Below are 14,237 nucleotides of genomic sequence, written 5' to 3'. Positions count from 1 at the left end.
AAGCAAATGAGAATCAGTGTAGTTCTTCTTTTTTAAATATTTATTTATTTTGAGAGAGAGAAAGAGCATGAGAGAGGGAGGGGCAGGGAGAGAGAAAGGGAGAGAGGGAATCCCAAGCAGGCTCAGTGCTGTCAGCATAGAGGCCGACATAGGGCTTGATCTCAAGAACTGTGAGATCATACCTGAGCTGAAATCAAGTCAGATGCTTAACTGACTGAGCCACCGAGGTGCCCCAAGCAACATAGTTCTGAATTAAATGGATTCTTTTTTTTTTTTTTTCAACGTTTATTTATTTTTGGGACAGAGAGAGACAGAGCATGAACGGGGGAGGGGCAGAGAGAGAGGGAGACACAGAATCGGAAACAGGCTCCAGGCTCCGAGCCATCAGCCCAGAGCCTGACGCGGGGCTCGAACTCCCGGACCGCGAGATCGTGACCTGGCTGAAGTCGGACGCTTAACCGACTGCGCCACCCAGGCGCCCCAAGTTAGTACAATTTCTAATAGGACACATAGAGTGAAGACAAACTAAGAGCAGTGTGAACAAGATAATAAAGAGTTTGTAACTCCTGTCATTGCGAAACATTTACAAGTACTGAAGATACTCAGTTTCAGAGGAGTTAGCAGCATGATTTCTGCCTTCAAGTATCTGAAAATCTGACACCTGGAAGAAGAATTTGACTTTATGCTCCGTATAGGTACGGGAATGAGTTAGGACAATTGAATGGAGACAGACTTTGATTTCAATAAAAGGGAGAGTTGCCTGGTGGAATTATTCAGCAGCGTAATGAGCTGCTTATATGACCGGGAGGATCTTGCTCCAAAAGGTTTTTTTCCTTCCAATAAAATATGTTGTAAGTTATATAAATTAGAAAAAAAAAACGATCTGGAAACTCAAAGTCCTTTTCCTTTGTTTTGTTCCCTTTATATTTTCCTCCTCTATCAAAATAATATGAAAGACTGCAAGCCTAGCAGCTCCTTTGTGGGTTTTCTCTTCTCTCTGTAAAGACTCTGTGGCATGTAAAACTTTTATTTATTTATTTACTTATATTTATTTTTTATTTTTTTTTCAATATATGAAATTTATTGTCAAATTGGTTTCCATACAACACCCAGTGCTCATCCCAAAAGGTACCCTCCTCAATGACCCATCACCCACCCTCCCCTCCCTCCCACCTCCCATCAACCCTCAGTTTATTCTCAGTTTTAAGAGTCTCTTATGCTTTGGCTCTCTTCCACTCTAACCTCTTTTTTTTTCCTTCCCCTCCCCCATAGGTTTCTGTTAAGTTTCTCAGGATCCACATAAGAGTGAAACTATATGGTATCTGTCTTTCTCTGTATGGCTTATTTCACTTAGCATAACACTCTCCAGTTCCATCCACGTTGCTACAAAGGGCCATATTTCATTCTTTCTCATTGCCACATAGTACTCCATTGTGTATATAAACCACAATTTCTTTATCCATTCATCTAAAACTTTTAACATCAAACAAATTTGTATGATCTTTCTCCTGTTAATTTGTCTATTGTCAGATTATTTCTCAGATCCCCTGGGAGAGCCCATGAGGATAGAGAAGAATTTTTCTTCCCCACGTGGTTTTCCTCTAAAACATTGCATTTCGACTCAAGTGATTGTAATATTGGGCAACAGCCCAACTGCCAAGATTGTGGTAGAGACTGGGGTTCCTCTGCTAAGAGCTCTCAAGTCTCTATGAGATGCTGAAACACAAATTTTCCATTGCTTTCTAATTTTTTCTATTGTCAGACATGAACCTCCTCACCTTTTCTAAGTAAGGAGGAGCTAGTTTCCATCTTTTCTCTCATTTCTTGAGATTTGTGTTGCTGTTATCACTACCAGTTCTCTGCTTGTCTCTAATAACTTTCTCATAACAATCTTCATGAGACGAAAACATTCTCAAGTGGAATGTTGAGTTCAATAAAAACTAACGAATTCACAAAGGGATCGAGTTGAAAAGGAGCTTGGAATCATCCAGTCCAACACATTCTACATACAGATGAGGGAACTAAGGTCTAGAGAAGTGAGGTCAGCAATAATAAGGATGGTAACACTTTTAGGAACAGTGGCCAGGTGAGCAAATGTGAACTCTGGGGTTAGATACCAAGTCCATTTTAATGCAGTTACTGAATTCCTTGGGTTTTTTAATATTTCTTAATCCAACCATCTGCATCATCACATTTGACCTGTATCTTTTCCGGATCTGACTTCCTAGGAACTCTGTGTCCATCTAGCTTTCAAATGACTCGGCTCCCCATCCAGTTTTTACTGAAACTTCCAATACACTTGGGAAGGATGTTATTTCTGTTCTATTCCTCTTGAGTTCAAGAAATTTTTCATTTTTCTATTTTTCCACAGTGTCTCTATCTTCTGTACACTCACTACCAAATGACCCTCAGCCATAAATCTTGATTCTTACTAGGCACATCAAATTATAATTATTGGAAGCAATAAAGTAAAGGGAAATTTTCATTGCTTGTCACATAAGATAGATTATTCATTTCCCCATAGACAGGCACACTTTGTTTCATTGCACCTCACTCTATTGTGCTTTGCAGATAGTGCAGTTTTTTAGAAATTGAAGGTTTGTAGAAACCTTGCTTTAAGTCCTGTCAGTACCATTTTCCCAACAGCATTGATTGGTGTCTTTGTGCCACATTTTGGTAATTCTCACATGTCAGACTTTTTCGTTATTACTGTATTTATTATGGTGATCAGCAATCAGTGATTAAGACTTGCTAAAAGCTCAGATGATGGTTAGCAATTTTCTTAGATGTAAAGTATTTTCTCATCAAAACGTATACATTGCTTTTAGATATAATGCTATTGCACGCTTAATAGGCTACACTATAGTGTAAACATAGCTTGTATATGCAAAAAATCTTACATGCAAAACATTTATTTAACTTGCCATAGACTTTGATTTTATTGTGCTATTTGCTTCATTGAAGTGGTCGATGAACCTGGAGTATCTCTGAGATACGCCTTGTGGTTTAGGTACTTGAGAGAAAGTCATCAATATGAACTTTAACACCAACTCAGTACCACTGGTTTAAGTCCACAACACCGTTCCTCCTCCTCATCACCGGTGTTTTGTTCCAAAGAAAATATTCATTGCAGAAGGAAATGTAACTATCCAAACCTTCCTTAGAATAACTACTATCTTAAAGTCCCTGTTCTTCTGAGGTACTGTATCACCCCAAAAATATCCTGGAACTCAGGGCACCTTATGGTTCCAACAGCTCCTGAATGCCGCTCAGATCTAAGTCTTTTTAACTCATGCAATAACAATTTTTGATGGATTTTTAATAGCCAAGCAAGGAATTCTTCTGTCTTTCTATAGATTTGTCATGTCCGTAGTTTTGTCTTAAATTGCTAACCAAAATTGAGCTGTATATGTTAAAGCTCAAATTTACAAACCTTTAGAGCTAGTCTGAGGGCTTCAAATTATTGACAAGTCAGGTAGCAAATTAAAATACCTTTTTTAGTTCTTTCCTGAAATGCAAGTTCATTACAAAAAATACATAAGGTGCACCTCTATGAAAGTATGACATCATAGTTAAGTCAACCAAAGAAGCACATTGGAATATTTTATAGGAATATCATTTTTCATAATTGTATTTTAAATGAAATATCTAAATAGGAAAAAAACCAAAGTTTTCTTTATTATTCATCAGGTGGCTTCCTTTCTGAGATACCTTACATGTAGGACTGTCAAAAGGTAATACATTAACTCCCGTGCTAGGTCAAGGTCACATAAGCCCAGATACTGTAGATCACAGAGATCTTCCTTGTTATTTTTCCTTTTTCTTATTCTACTTCACTGTCTCTCTCTCTCTCTCTCTCTCTCTCTCTCTCTCTCTTTCTTCTTTGCTATCTCTTCCCTTTCCTTCTCTTTCTCCTCTTCACCTTCCCCTCTTCCTTTTCTCTCCTTCCTCCTCTTCCTCTTCTTCTTCTGGGGCTCAGAAGTTTAAATGTGGTTGAACCCAGGGGCTCTTGGGTGGCTTAGTCGGTTAAACACTGGACTTCAGCTCAGCTCATGATCTCACGGTTTGTGGGTTGGAGCTCCACATCAGGCTCTATCATGACAGCTCAGAGCCTGGAGCCTGCTTCGGATTCTGTGTCTCCCTCTCTGTCTGTCCCTTCCCCACTTGCTCTCTCTCTCTCTCTCTCTCTCTCAAAAATAAGTACACATGTAAAAAAATGTGGTTAAACCCAGAAGTGAAACCCACTTAGTCATCTCTGGGTGTTAAACTGAAAATGGATTTACTTTGGGAGGTCTGGAGGAGGAGGCATGGAGAGATAACGCATTCACTAAGAAACAGTGAGAAGTTGCAAGGATTCATACTATATGCAATGGAATTCAGTCACTTGGAATTTTCATTTGATGATGATCCCACAACAAATATTTTTACCAAAGGAAATCACCCATATTAAATTCCCATCTATGGTCTCTTCTCCCACTAGCTATTTCCATAATATGAGTGAGGCATTTAAGAAAAACTCGAAGTCAACATCATATTGTAATTAGGTGGTATTTAAAAAAAAAAAAAAAGAACAGTGTTTTTCTCTACCTGGTTCTTGGATTGCCACATTTTTCACTCTTCTATTTGTGGCTTTAATGGAGAAAGAAATATATAACATCACTCATCATTACATTTTTTTGGTCCCATTTCCTTTTAAAAGTTCTTTGGCTTCCTTCCCACTCCACACTTCATGGAGTCATACATGATAGCTCAAAGTAGATATCAATTCTGCAAGTCCTAATATTATCTTACTCAGGATTCCTTTGATTTTTTCCCTTTATGTAACACCTCTTGCCCCTAGATATCATCCTAAAGCTCACACTTGACTTCATGTCAATTTCAGAAGAAATAAAAGTTTATCCATTATCTCCCAACTTCCCTTCATCAATGCCCCTTCTATTTCCAGAATAGTTATTGCTTTTGCAATGCTCAGCTAATCTACAAGTTCCTGCACCCCATTTCTGACGATCTCTTTCAAGATATTACAGATAATTATGGTGTAGGTGGAATTAGATGCAAGATGTGATCCCTTAAGTGTCCAGTGGTCTTTCTGTTAATAGAGGGCTCTTGCTTTCCAAAAAATTTCATGTCAGTAGAGAACTGCCAACTTTAAGACTTAGAGAAAAACAGCTTTTGGAGTTAAATGGCACACAATGGGTTCATATTTTAAGAAGGTTTTTACATAATGGTGACCTATTCTGCTTAGAAGCAACAATGCTCCAAATACTCATGCATTTTCAACCTATAATAGAAGTAAGCTCAGCAATTTCCTCTTTTGACTTTTTGTGCAATGTTTTATACACACATATGTAAATGCATATATACGTATATATTTATATACATGTGTATATGAAAGCAAACATATCAGATAATGTAGTCTATAAATTAGTATATAAATATGTTATATGGGTATATAAATATAAACCTTTCTTTGGATATAACTTTCTGGTACAGAATATTTCCATTATTTGACTGCCAAATTACTTAAATTCATATCCAGTAGACTTGCCCTCATGAAGCTTTTGTCAGAATAAAAATACCATTCTGACTGATAAAATAAAGGCATTTGCAAAGCAATAGAACTTAATATAATTATTGGTCATCACATTATCACTATTTTAGTATACCCTTCAATCATTAATTTTCTGGTAGCTGTTAAAGCTACCCTGTCATTAGAGATGCCCTAAGTATCTGTAATAGGGATTATTTGGTGAGCTTAGCAGGAATTTCATGTAAAAAGAGATTTGCTTGGTAGATACATCAAATTACTAGTACTTGAACCCTGATTTCCACTTTCCAAAAACTAATTAGGCATAAGAAATCAAATTTCTTAACAAGTGTAAGTGCATTTTTATTATAATTTCATTACAAGTTGCCTTTATCACATTTGAGTGGTTTAGAATAAATGCAATTTTTGAAGACCTGTTCTCAGTGTGGTGAAATACAGTAGATAATAACTAAGTAAAAAAATTGAAGTTGACTACTTCATGCTTCACTGAAGCTGGATCTCTTTTTGGTATGGTGTGATCCAGCCTTCTCAAACTTTTAAAAACTCAGATAATTTAAGCACATGCTCAGATCAGATATGTAAGAATGCAGTATGGAAATTGCTAGTAGCCAGAGCAAATATAAGCCTTACTTTCTGATACCATTGAAAATAGCACAATGTGAAGCGTCCAGGATCCAGGTTACTACCTTGAGAACTCAGCGGTCTCCCATGGGGTTATATAACCTGAAAGAAGTTTTTTCTTCTTGGGTATTTAATTTATTAAGGGCGATTATTTCTTATACTGTGGAATTTTAGGGAGAAGTTGTGCATGTGAATTCCATAGATTCTATAGAAGACAACCTTCAAATTCTATTACAGTTTGTAATCTCCACGGTGGCTTTAAAAATATTTTCCCCCAGGGACCCTTGGGGGGCTTAGTCGGTTAAGAATCCGGCTCTTGATTTTGGCTCAGGTCATGATCTCATGGGTTCCTGGGCTCAAACCCTGCATCAGGCCCCATGCACTGGGACTCTCTCTCTCCCCTCTCTCTCTGCCCCTTCTACACATGTTTTCTCAACATAAGCAAATAAACCTAAAAAAATATTTTCCCCCAAATCTAACTCTATATTCTTTCAGAGGGCATAAAACGATAGATGATACACTGAAACAAACTCGCTTAGGCTGAAAAAAGACACCCAAAGATACTTTGTCCTCAACATGTACACACACACACACACACACACACACACACACACACACAAACACACACACACCTTCCAGCTCTCTGACATTCCAGTGTGGAAAGGTTGCAAATACCATGGAAACAGGATTCATATTCAGGTGGTCCCGCCTGTGTATCAGGTCTGGGACAGAGTTTGGCAACAATATGTCCAATCTATAAGGACATTTACAAGTCTATTGTAATATACTGTGGGCTTTTCATAAACCCTATTCTTCAGTTTAAAGTATTGTTCTTCATTCTCAAATTTTATGCTACCTACTTCTTTCAGTGTAAAATGTTTTTTCTTATGTGAAATGATGACCAGAGAAAATGTGGTATTTGTTTTACGTACTTAAAAAAAAACAAAAAAGAAAATTGGCAACCTTACATTGGCTTTCAAATTTGCTTTTGGAAAATCACCAGCCAGTTGAATCTCAAAGTCTGGAAATCGGTACCCAGCATGAAGTGCACACACTCCCTTCATTCTTGCTGAATGAAAGGGAATTAACTTTCTGGTTTTATAAGTCACTCCATAGAAAATTTTATGTTATTGCTCTGGTCATTCAGAGAGCCTCCCTCTACCTCATCTACCAAAAGTAAATAAATAGATAAATAAATAAGTAATCAAGAGGAATGTAACTATCTTATCTCAGAGTACTTAAGTGGTTGAAATGCTACTATAAGATCACATTTCTTTATCTCTAATCCCATGTTCCCAATAAAATTAGTATAAAAATATCACATAATCATATAAACTTTTCTAGTAATCTTGGAAAATGGTTATAAAGTACTAATTTTTAGATGACATATCTGAAAATGTACCAATAAACTTTTTAAATGTGAACAAGTAAGTTCAAAAATCAATGAGAGCCTAACTGACTAGAACCTAATGTATCATGATTACAATACAGATTCACAGTAGAAAGAAAAAGAATAACTTTCTCCATGTAATTTTTGAAGTCACCAAAGAGTTAATTTAATCTTCCACAATATCTGTAGCTCTACTTGTACTACTGCATATTTAAATAATCAGCCTTCAATGTCTGCTTCCTTTACAAGTGGGCAGTGAATATATGTTTTAGGCGTTGTTTTATCAATTATGCTAATTTGATTGACAAAATGTTTTTCAAGTTCTCTATATCCTTAACAAATATTTTATCTACTTTATCAATTACTGAGTATGAGCTGGTAACATCTCCAATTATAATTTATATACTTTTAACTTAATTTTATGTAATTTTAATGTTTCTTAGTTCTGCCCGTTTTTGATTCTGTTATTAGGCATATGAAAAATAAATTTAAGATACTAAAGTATGGCTTGGCTTCTTGAAAACTTCGGGATGGGAAAATAAGAAATTAAAGCAAAGAAATCAGATAAAAGCAATGTGGTTTATTTGTCTCAGAGAACATATGACTCACTTTTTGTCATATGGTACCACGTTCTTTGTTTTGTTTTGTTTTGAACTTGATTTTGTTTCAAATCCAATTGCTTTCTAAGATTATAAATTTAAATGTTTGCCTGATAAAGACACAATCCATATAGAAGACAAATCATGTGGGCCTGGAAAATAAGACACATAAAAGAAGAGGTCATATCTGCTTCAACAGAAAAGACTTCAAATATTTTGCCGTAGAATTAAACTTTTATGGTGATACTGTTATTTGCCATAAATAACAAGAGTGGAAAGAGCCTAAATCAACACTCATTTGGAAATGTGTTGAGGAAGACACTGGAAGTTTCCAGAACTGAGTTGCTGGCCAAGCTGTGGGTGGTTGCTAAGAGTCAGGCGTGTTGGATGAGAGTTAAAAGGAAACTAGTGATTTTGAGCTTTCAGAAGGAGAAGGGGGTGGGAAAATGGAGGGAGTAAGAGGTTTGGGCAAGATGGTGACTGATACATTGGACCCTGAAAGACAAGTAGGACTGGCTGAGACAGGAAGTTTTCTTTTCTTTTCTTTTTTTTTTTTTTTGTCTTTAACAAAAGAAGAATGTTGAGGTGGGAAAGTTGGGATCTGGTGAAGAAATGTGAGCAAGTTGTGCAAAGGGGACTTGTGGCTCACAGTTAAGGTTGGACTGAGGCTAGACTGTAAAGGACCTTCCTTAGGGTCTTCATTCTCCAGGATAGTGGCTCCAAAAATGTTTCCCAAAAGAACCCCACATATTTACCTTTCCTAACATGACATGTTATCTGATAATTTATATCCCATTTTTGTCTTCATGTTTCATTTATAAAGAATTCTGGCCCACCAAAGGAATTACACATCCTGTGAAGAGATCAGGACCCACAGCTGGTAAACACTGCCCTTGTGAAATGCATGAATGAGTATGAGCCGAAGAATAGCGCAGGACTTCAGGAAAATGGACTGGACTGGTTGCACAAGGTGACTGGAGGGCAAGAGACAGGGAAATAGAGCTTGGGTGGTTATTGTGGATGCTGGAAAAACCATTTGTTGAATTAATGAATGTATAGAGAACAAGCCCATTGCAAAACCTGCCAAGAGGGAATTAGAGAATGCTCTAGGAGTGATGAGAAGGGAAATGAAGGGATGCATGCAAGACATACATGGAGGACCAAATAAGATTTTTTAAAAATCCGTCAATGTATGTGTATTTATGTACATAGAATTAGTCATAAATCGAAGCAGCTATATGAAATAATTGCCTCAAACACTAAGCAAATCTAAGCTACTCAAAAGCTAACCAGTAATGCAAAGGAAAAATACATATTGCCTTAGGATAAAAAGGAAGAAACATTTGTTTGGCATCTAATAGGAGCCTGACATTAATATATACAGCTTCTTGTTTAATCTTCACATCTGTCACACAAATATTGATATCTTTATCCTACAAATAAGGCAACTGAGGCTCAAAGAAGTTCAGCTGTTACCAGAGTTGAAGAGTTAGAGCAAAAGTGGACAACTGGACCCAAGTGTGTCTGATTCCGAAGCTTGGGCTTTATTGCTATATTTCACTTTAAAAAAATTATTATTATTATTATTATTATTATTATTAATGTTTATTATCTATTTTGAGAGAGAAAGAGAGAGTGCATGAGCAAGCAGGTGAGGGGCAGAGAGTGGGGAGAGAACCCCAAGCAGGCTCTGCGCTGTCAGCCCAGAGCCCAATGCGGGGCTTGAATTCTTGTCTGTGAGATCATGACCTGAGCTGAAATCAAGAGTCAGACACTTAACTGACTGAGCCACTCGGGCAAGATTATTTTTTAAAAGAATAAGGTGTATTCCACTTCAGTACACAGCACAACTTTTCAAACCAACTTGTGGGCTCAAAATAACTCTTTATAACCCACCCTTGACTATTTACTGAGGAGAAATGAAGATTTATAATTAAAATAAATGTTTTAAAAATAATTTTTTATTTAGTTTTAAAATTACAATGGGATGCAGGAGGCAAATATTCGAAAAACTTTAATTAAGAAACAATAGGGAAGCTATCTCAGGAACAGATGGGAAACTGTCCACGTCTTTAATCATTTCCTCTCCCAAATGATTTCACATGGGGGAACACATAAGTTATTCATCACATTAACACAAAATGCAACATGGGAGGTGCTGGAAACTTTACCCAGAGCTTGGATTTCAACAGGAAGGCAACAGATTAAATGTTAAACTTGGACTAATAACTAAAGTAGCAATTTACACACACACACAAATAGTAAAATGCAAACATTTAAGGAATAACTCAAATTTTCATTAATATTTTAATGTCAGATAATTCTCAAGTTGGATACTTCAGGAACTGAGAAAAAAATGCCATGTTCTTTTTGTGAAATGAAGAACTTTGCCTTTTATTTTGTAGAGTGTCTCTGTCTCCATTTACCCAACTCTTGCATATACACTATACGCTTGTTTTCCTAAATATCACATTGGCACTTTATGTTGTTTGGATCTGGGTTCCAAAGACAAACACTACAGATCACTCTTTGAAACAAACAACCGAACAGTTCCTACAGACAGGCACAGAGGTATTTTGTTTCTATGTGGGGATAAGCCCTTACTTGTAGGTGGGGTGTGAGCTCAGACATTCTCTTCTGGTGCAGCTACCAGCTTCTACATCTTTCCTCAAAAGCAATTTTCTCAGCAACCCAGAAGACATTGGTTTCTAGCCCCCAGGTCCCACAGACTTTTAGAATAACACGATCTTCTGAACTTGGATAACTCTAAGGTGAGACATATCAAATGTATTAGGCCCCAATTCTGTTGGCAATAAATCTCCCTCAGAACTTCCACTGCAGTCATGTCTGCTGTGCTGGGTGTAAGGAAACTCATGGGATGGGAGATTTAAAAGCAGAGTAAAGTGATGGGGCGCCTGGGTGGCTCAGTTGGTTAAGCATCCGACTTTGGCTCAGGTCATGATGTCGCAGTCCATGAGTTTGAGCCCCGAGTTTGGCTCTGTGCTGACAGCTCAGAGCCTGGATTCTACTTCAGATTCTGTGTCTCCCTCTCTCTCTGCCTCTCCCCCGCTCTCTCTCTCTCTCAAAAATAAACAAACATTAAAAATAATTTAAGGGGCGCCTGGGTGGCTAAGTCGGTTAAGCGTCCGACTTCAGCTCAGGTCATGATCTCATGGTCCGTGAGTTCGAGCCCCGCGTCAGGCTCTGTGCTGGCAGCTCAGGGCCTGGAGCCTGCTTCAGATTCTGTGTCTCCCTCTCTCTCTGACCCTCCCCCATTCATGCTCTGTCTCTCTCTCTGTCTCAAAAATAAATAAACATTAAAAAAAATAATTTAAAAGTTAAGTGAAATAGTACTAAACTGTTAGCCTATCAGGTCACACAGATCAATTTCAGAGTAATTTTAAGAGATATTTGTTCTAGTAGGATATCACTGTTATTGTGCATACAGTTGAAAGAATCATAATTTGATGTATCCAGGCCTTTTAGGGGGCAATTCTTTGTGTTTGTGACATATACAAATACATTATTATATATATTATTGTCATACACATGAGATTAAGTATACATAATACAAATGTACATAATTATTTCTATGACTCCATCGAAACTTTTAGAAATCATTGGAGCTCCTGGGTGGCTCAGTGGGTTGAGCAGCCGACTCCTGATACCTGCTCAGGTCATGATCTCATGGTTCCTGAGATTGAGCCCCACCTAGGGCTCTGTGCTGACAGTGCAGAGCCTGCTTGGGATTCTCTCTCTCTCTCTCTCTCTCTCTCTCCCTCCTCCACTCGCTCTCTCTCACTCTCAAAAATAAATAAATCATTAAAGGAAAATTTTTCTCACCTTTGTTAAAGACAGTAAAGAAGACTTTATTCAAACAACCATTGCGATGGGGTTTTACAGGCAGGGGAGAGAGTTGGGGCACCACTGTGAACACAACAAGGAAAGGTGGGAATTTACAGCTGAGCAGCAGAGTTAGGGTCTGTAGATGGAAAATTTTTAAAAGGAAACATCAGGGACAGGGGTTTCTGGATAAACTGACTTGAAGGATTCTTGCAGAAGGCCAGCCAAGGGGTAGGAGATATCAAAGGTGAGGAATCCAGAATTTGATCAGATATAAAGGGTGAGGGATTTTCCTTAAACAGACCCAGCAGGATTCTTGCCAAAACTGGATAAGGGGCTAAGGAAGGAACTCAAGTTCTGTGCCTCTGGGAGAAGAGAATTCAGAGGAACCTGACTCAGGTTTGCTCAAGGGAAGAGTCTTTGTCAAAATACAATTGTAAAATAATTACCTGGAAGGCAAAACTGACCAGAAAACAAGCTTATTAAATATTCACCTCTCAAAACAACATAGAGATAGGAATTACCCTAATTGTTGGTCGGCTAACAACAAAAATTACCTAAGGATTGCTGGGTGTTAGGCCCCGTAACAGCTCTGGGACCAAACCATGCATAAGACACATTCTGTTCTTGCCAGGGTAACCACACAATATAGCTAGGCATTAAACCTAGCAATTTGTAAATCAATGAACAAATGGCTGTCATTAGAGCAAGAGCTTCTATAGGTTTTTTTAAAAGACAATTTAGAAGAAAAGTAATTCCCCTTAAGTCAAGACTCTCTCTTTCTGCTCGTCCAAGAAGCCCTCGCTCAGGCCATGACCTCCTGCGTCGCTCCCTCTGCCCACCCATTCCTCTCCCACCGCTCAGCCCCTCTCCCAGGACCCCCGCCGTGTCTGCCACCGCCACCGCAGAGCCCCCGGCGCCTGCGTGCGTCCCGGCCTTACCCGCCGGCAGGGGGCGGGCCACGGTTTTCCGTCCTGCGCGGCTGGACTCTGGCGCCCCTCTTGCCCCAGCCTTTGCCCAAGCTCCGACCTGGATACGCTTCCTTAGCAACGAGTTGCCCGTGGCAACAAGAGGACGCGGGGCCGGAGCCTGGATTTCCCGCGCGTTCCTACGCTTGCGTGTTGTTAAGAGGCGCAGGCCGAGCCATGTCGGAGATCCTGTGCCAGTGGCTCAACCAAGAGTTGAAGGTGTCCCAGACCGTGAGTGAGTGACACAGCCCGGGGAGAGCGGGCTAGGGGCCAGCGGGGGGCTAAGGGCCCCGAGCACGGCGTGCTGATGGAAGGTGGCGGGGAAGGCGCGAGCTGCGGAGTCCAGGCGCCTGCGGGGCCCCCAGCAGCACCCCTGGCGGGTCCGATGGCCCCAGTCCAGCTCACTTGAGCTTCTCCCATTCCCATTCTGCAGCTCCCGAGTTACCCATCGTCATGGTGGGCCCGACCCCACAGTTTGTCACCTACTGTGCCCTTCTAAGCACAGTTTTTGGAGGTCTCCTTTGTTCCTATGAAGAGAAGAATTTGCTGAACTCTACAGTCTGGCCCTGACATTACTCCCTTAGAATCCTTAGACTCATGTGCTGGCAAGCCAATGAAATAAGGAAGCCTTCAGGCCAGCTAGGGCTGTACTAGATGTGTGCCCCTGGACAAGTTCCAAAGCCTTTTCTGAGTGTTTCCTCCAGTGTAAAATCCGACAATACTTTCCGTACCCAACTACCTAGCAGGAGGGGGGGCTGTGCGAAAAGAGTTAATGCAGACCATGTAAACATTTACCAGCTGTAGCAGTTTTAGCTCAACAGTTACACACATTAGCTATTTCTGACCACTCTTCACTCTTGACTAAAGCTGACTTTACTCACTAAACTGTTGTTATCCCAGCCATGAAGTTGCCATCCAAAATTTCTAACTCCCACACCAGCAGAGTTAGTACACTTGTACATGCAGGCAATTTCTAGGACAGCCGCGGAATTCCGACATAGCGGCTATGCTCCACCTCCGCTTCTTTCTGTCGTTTCTTCAGCACTTCGTTTTCCAGCTGGTATGGTTTTTGCTCAAGGCAAGAGGTTTTCAGCCCAAATCGTTTCCGTCTGTTTTCACAGCGGCGCCCGGCGCCCTCGCATAATGCCGCGTTGCTACCAGAAGGGCAATAGTGCCAACCCGACCTTAGGTCAGCCGTGGAATTTGCTAGATCAGGAGTGTTTCTGCCGCAACAAAACATTTATTATCAGCCTTAGGCTCTTTACCAT

The 14,237-nt window shown here is 39.6% G+C and overlaps 1 protein-coding gene across 2 annotated transcripts in view; it reads left to right on the top strand.

Moving 5' to 3' along the window:
• Positions 1-13,083: 13,083 nt before the first annotated feature.
• The window catches only part of SPEF2 (sperm flagellar 2), a 185,261-nt gene continuing 184,107 nt past the window's right edge, over positions 13,084-14,237 (top strand). For both annotated transcript variants that reach the window (XM_030331452.2, XM_030331445.2), the window contains exon 1: positions 13,084-13,204. In XM_030331452.2, coding sequence (XP_030187312.1) covers positions 13,147-13,204 — 58 coding nt within the window. In that variant the 5' untranslated portion in view covers positions 13,084-13,146. The remainder of the gene's footprint in view (positions 13,205-14,237) is intronic.

The sequence above is a fragment of the Lynx canadensis genome, chromosome A1 (genome assembly GCF_007474595.2).
Source record: "Lynx canadensis isolate LIC74 chromosome A1, mLynCan4.pri.v2, whole genome shotgun sequence".
NCBI lineage: Eukaryota > Metazoa > Chordata > Mammalia > Carnivora > Felidae > Lynx > Lynx canadensis.
The sequence above is the reverse complement of the archived record's forward strand: the minus strand, read 5'-3'. Positions and strand labels throughout refer to the sequence as shown.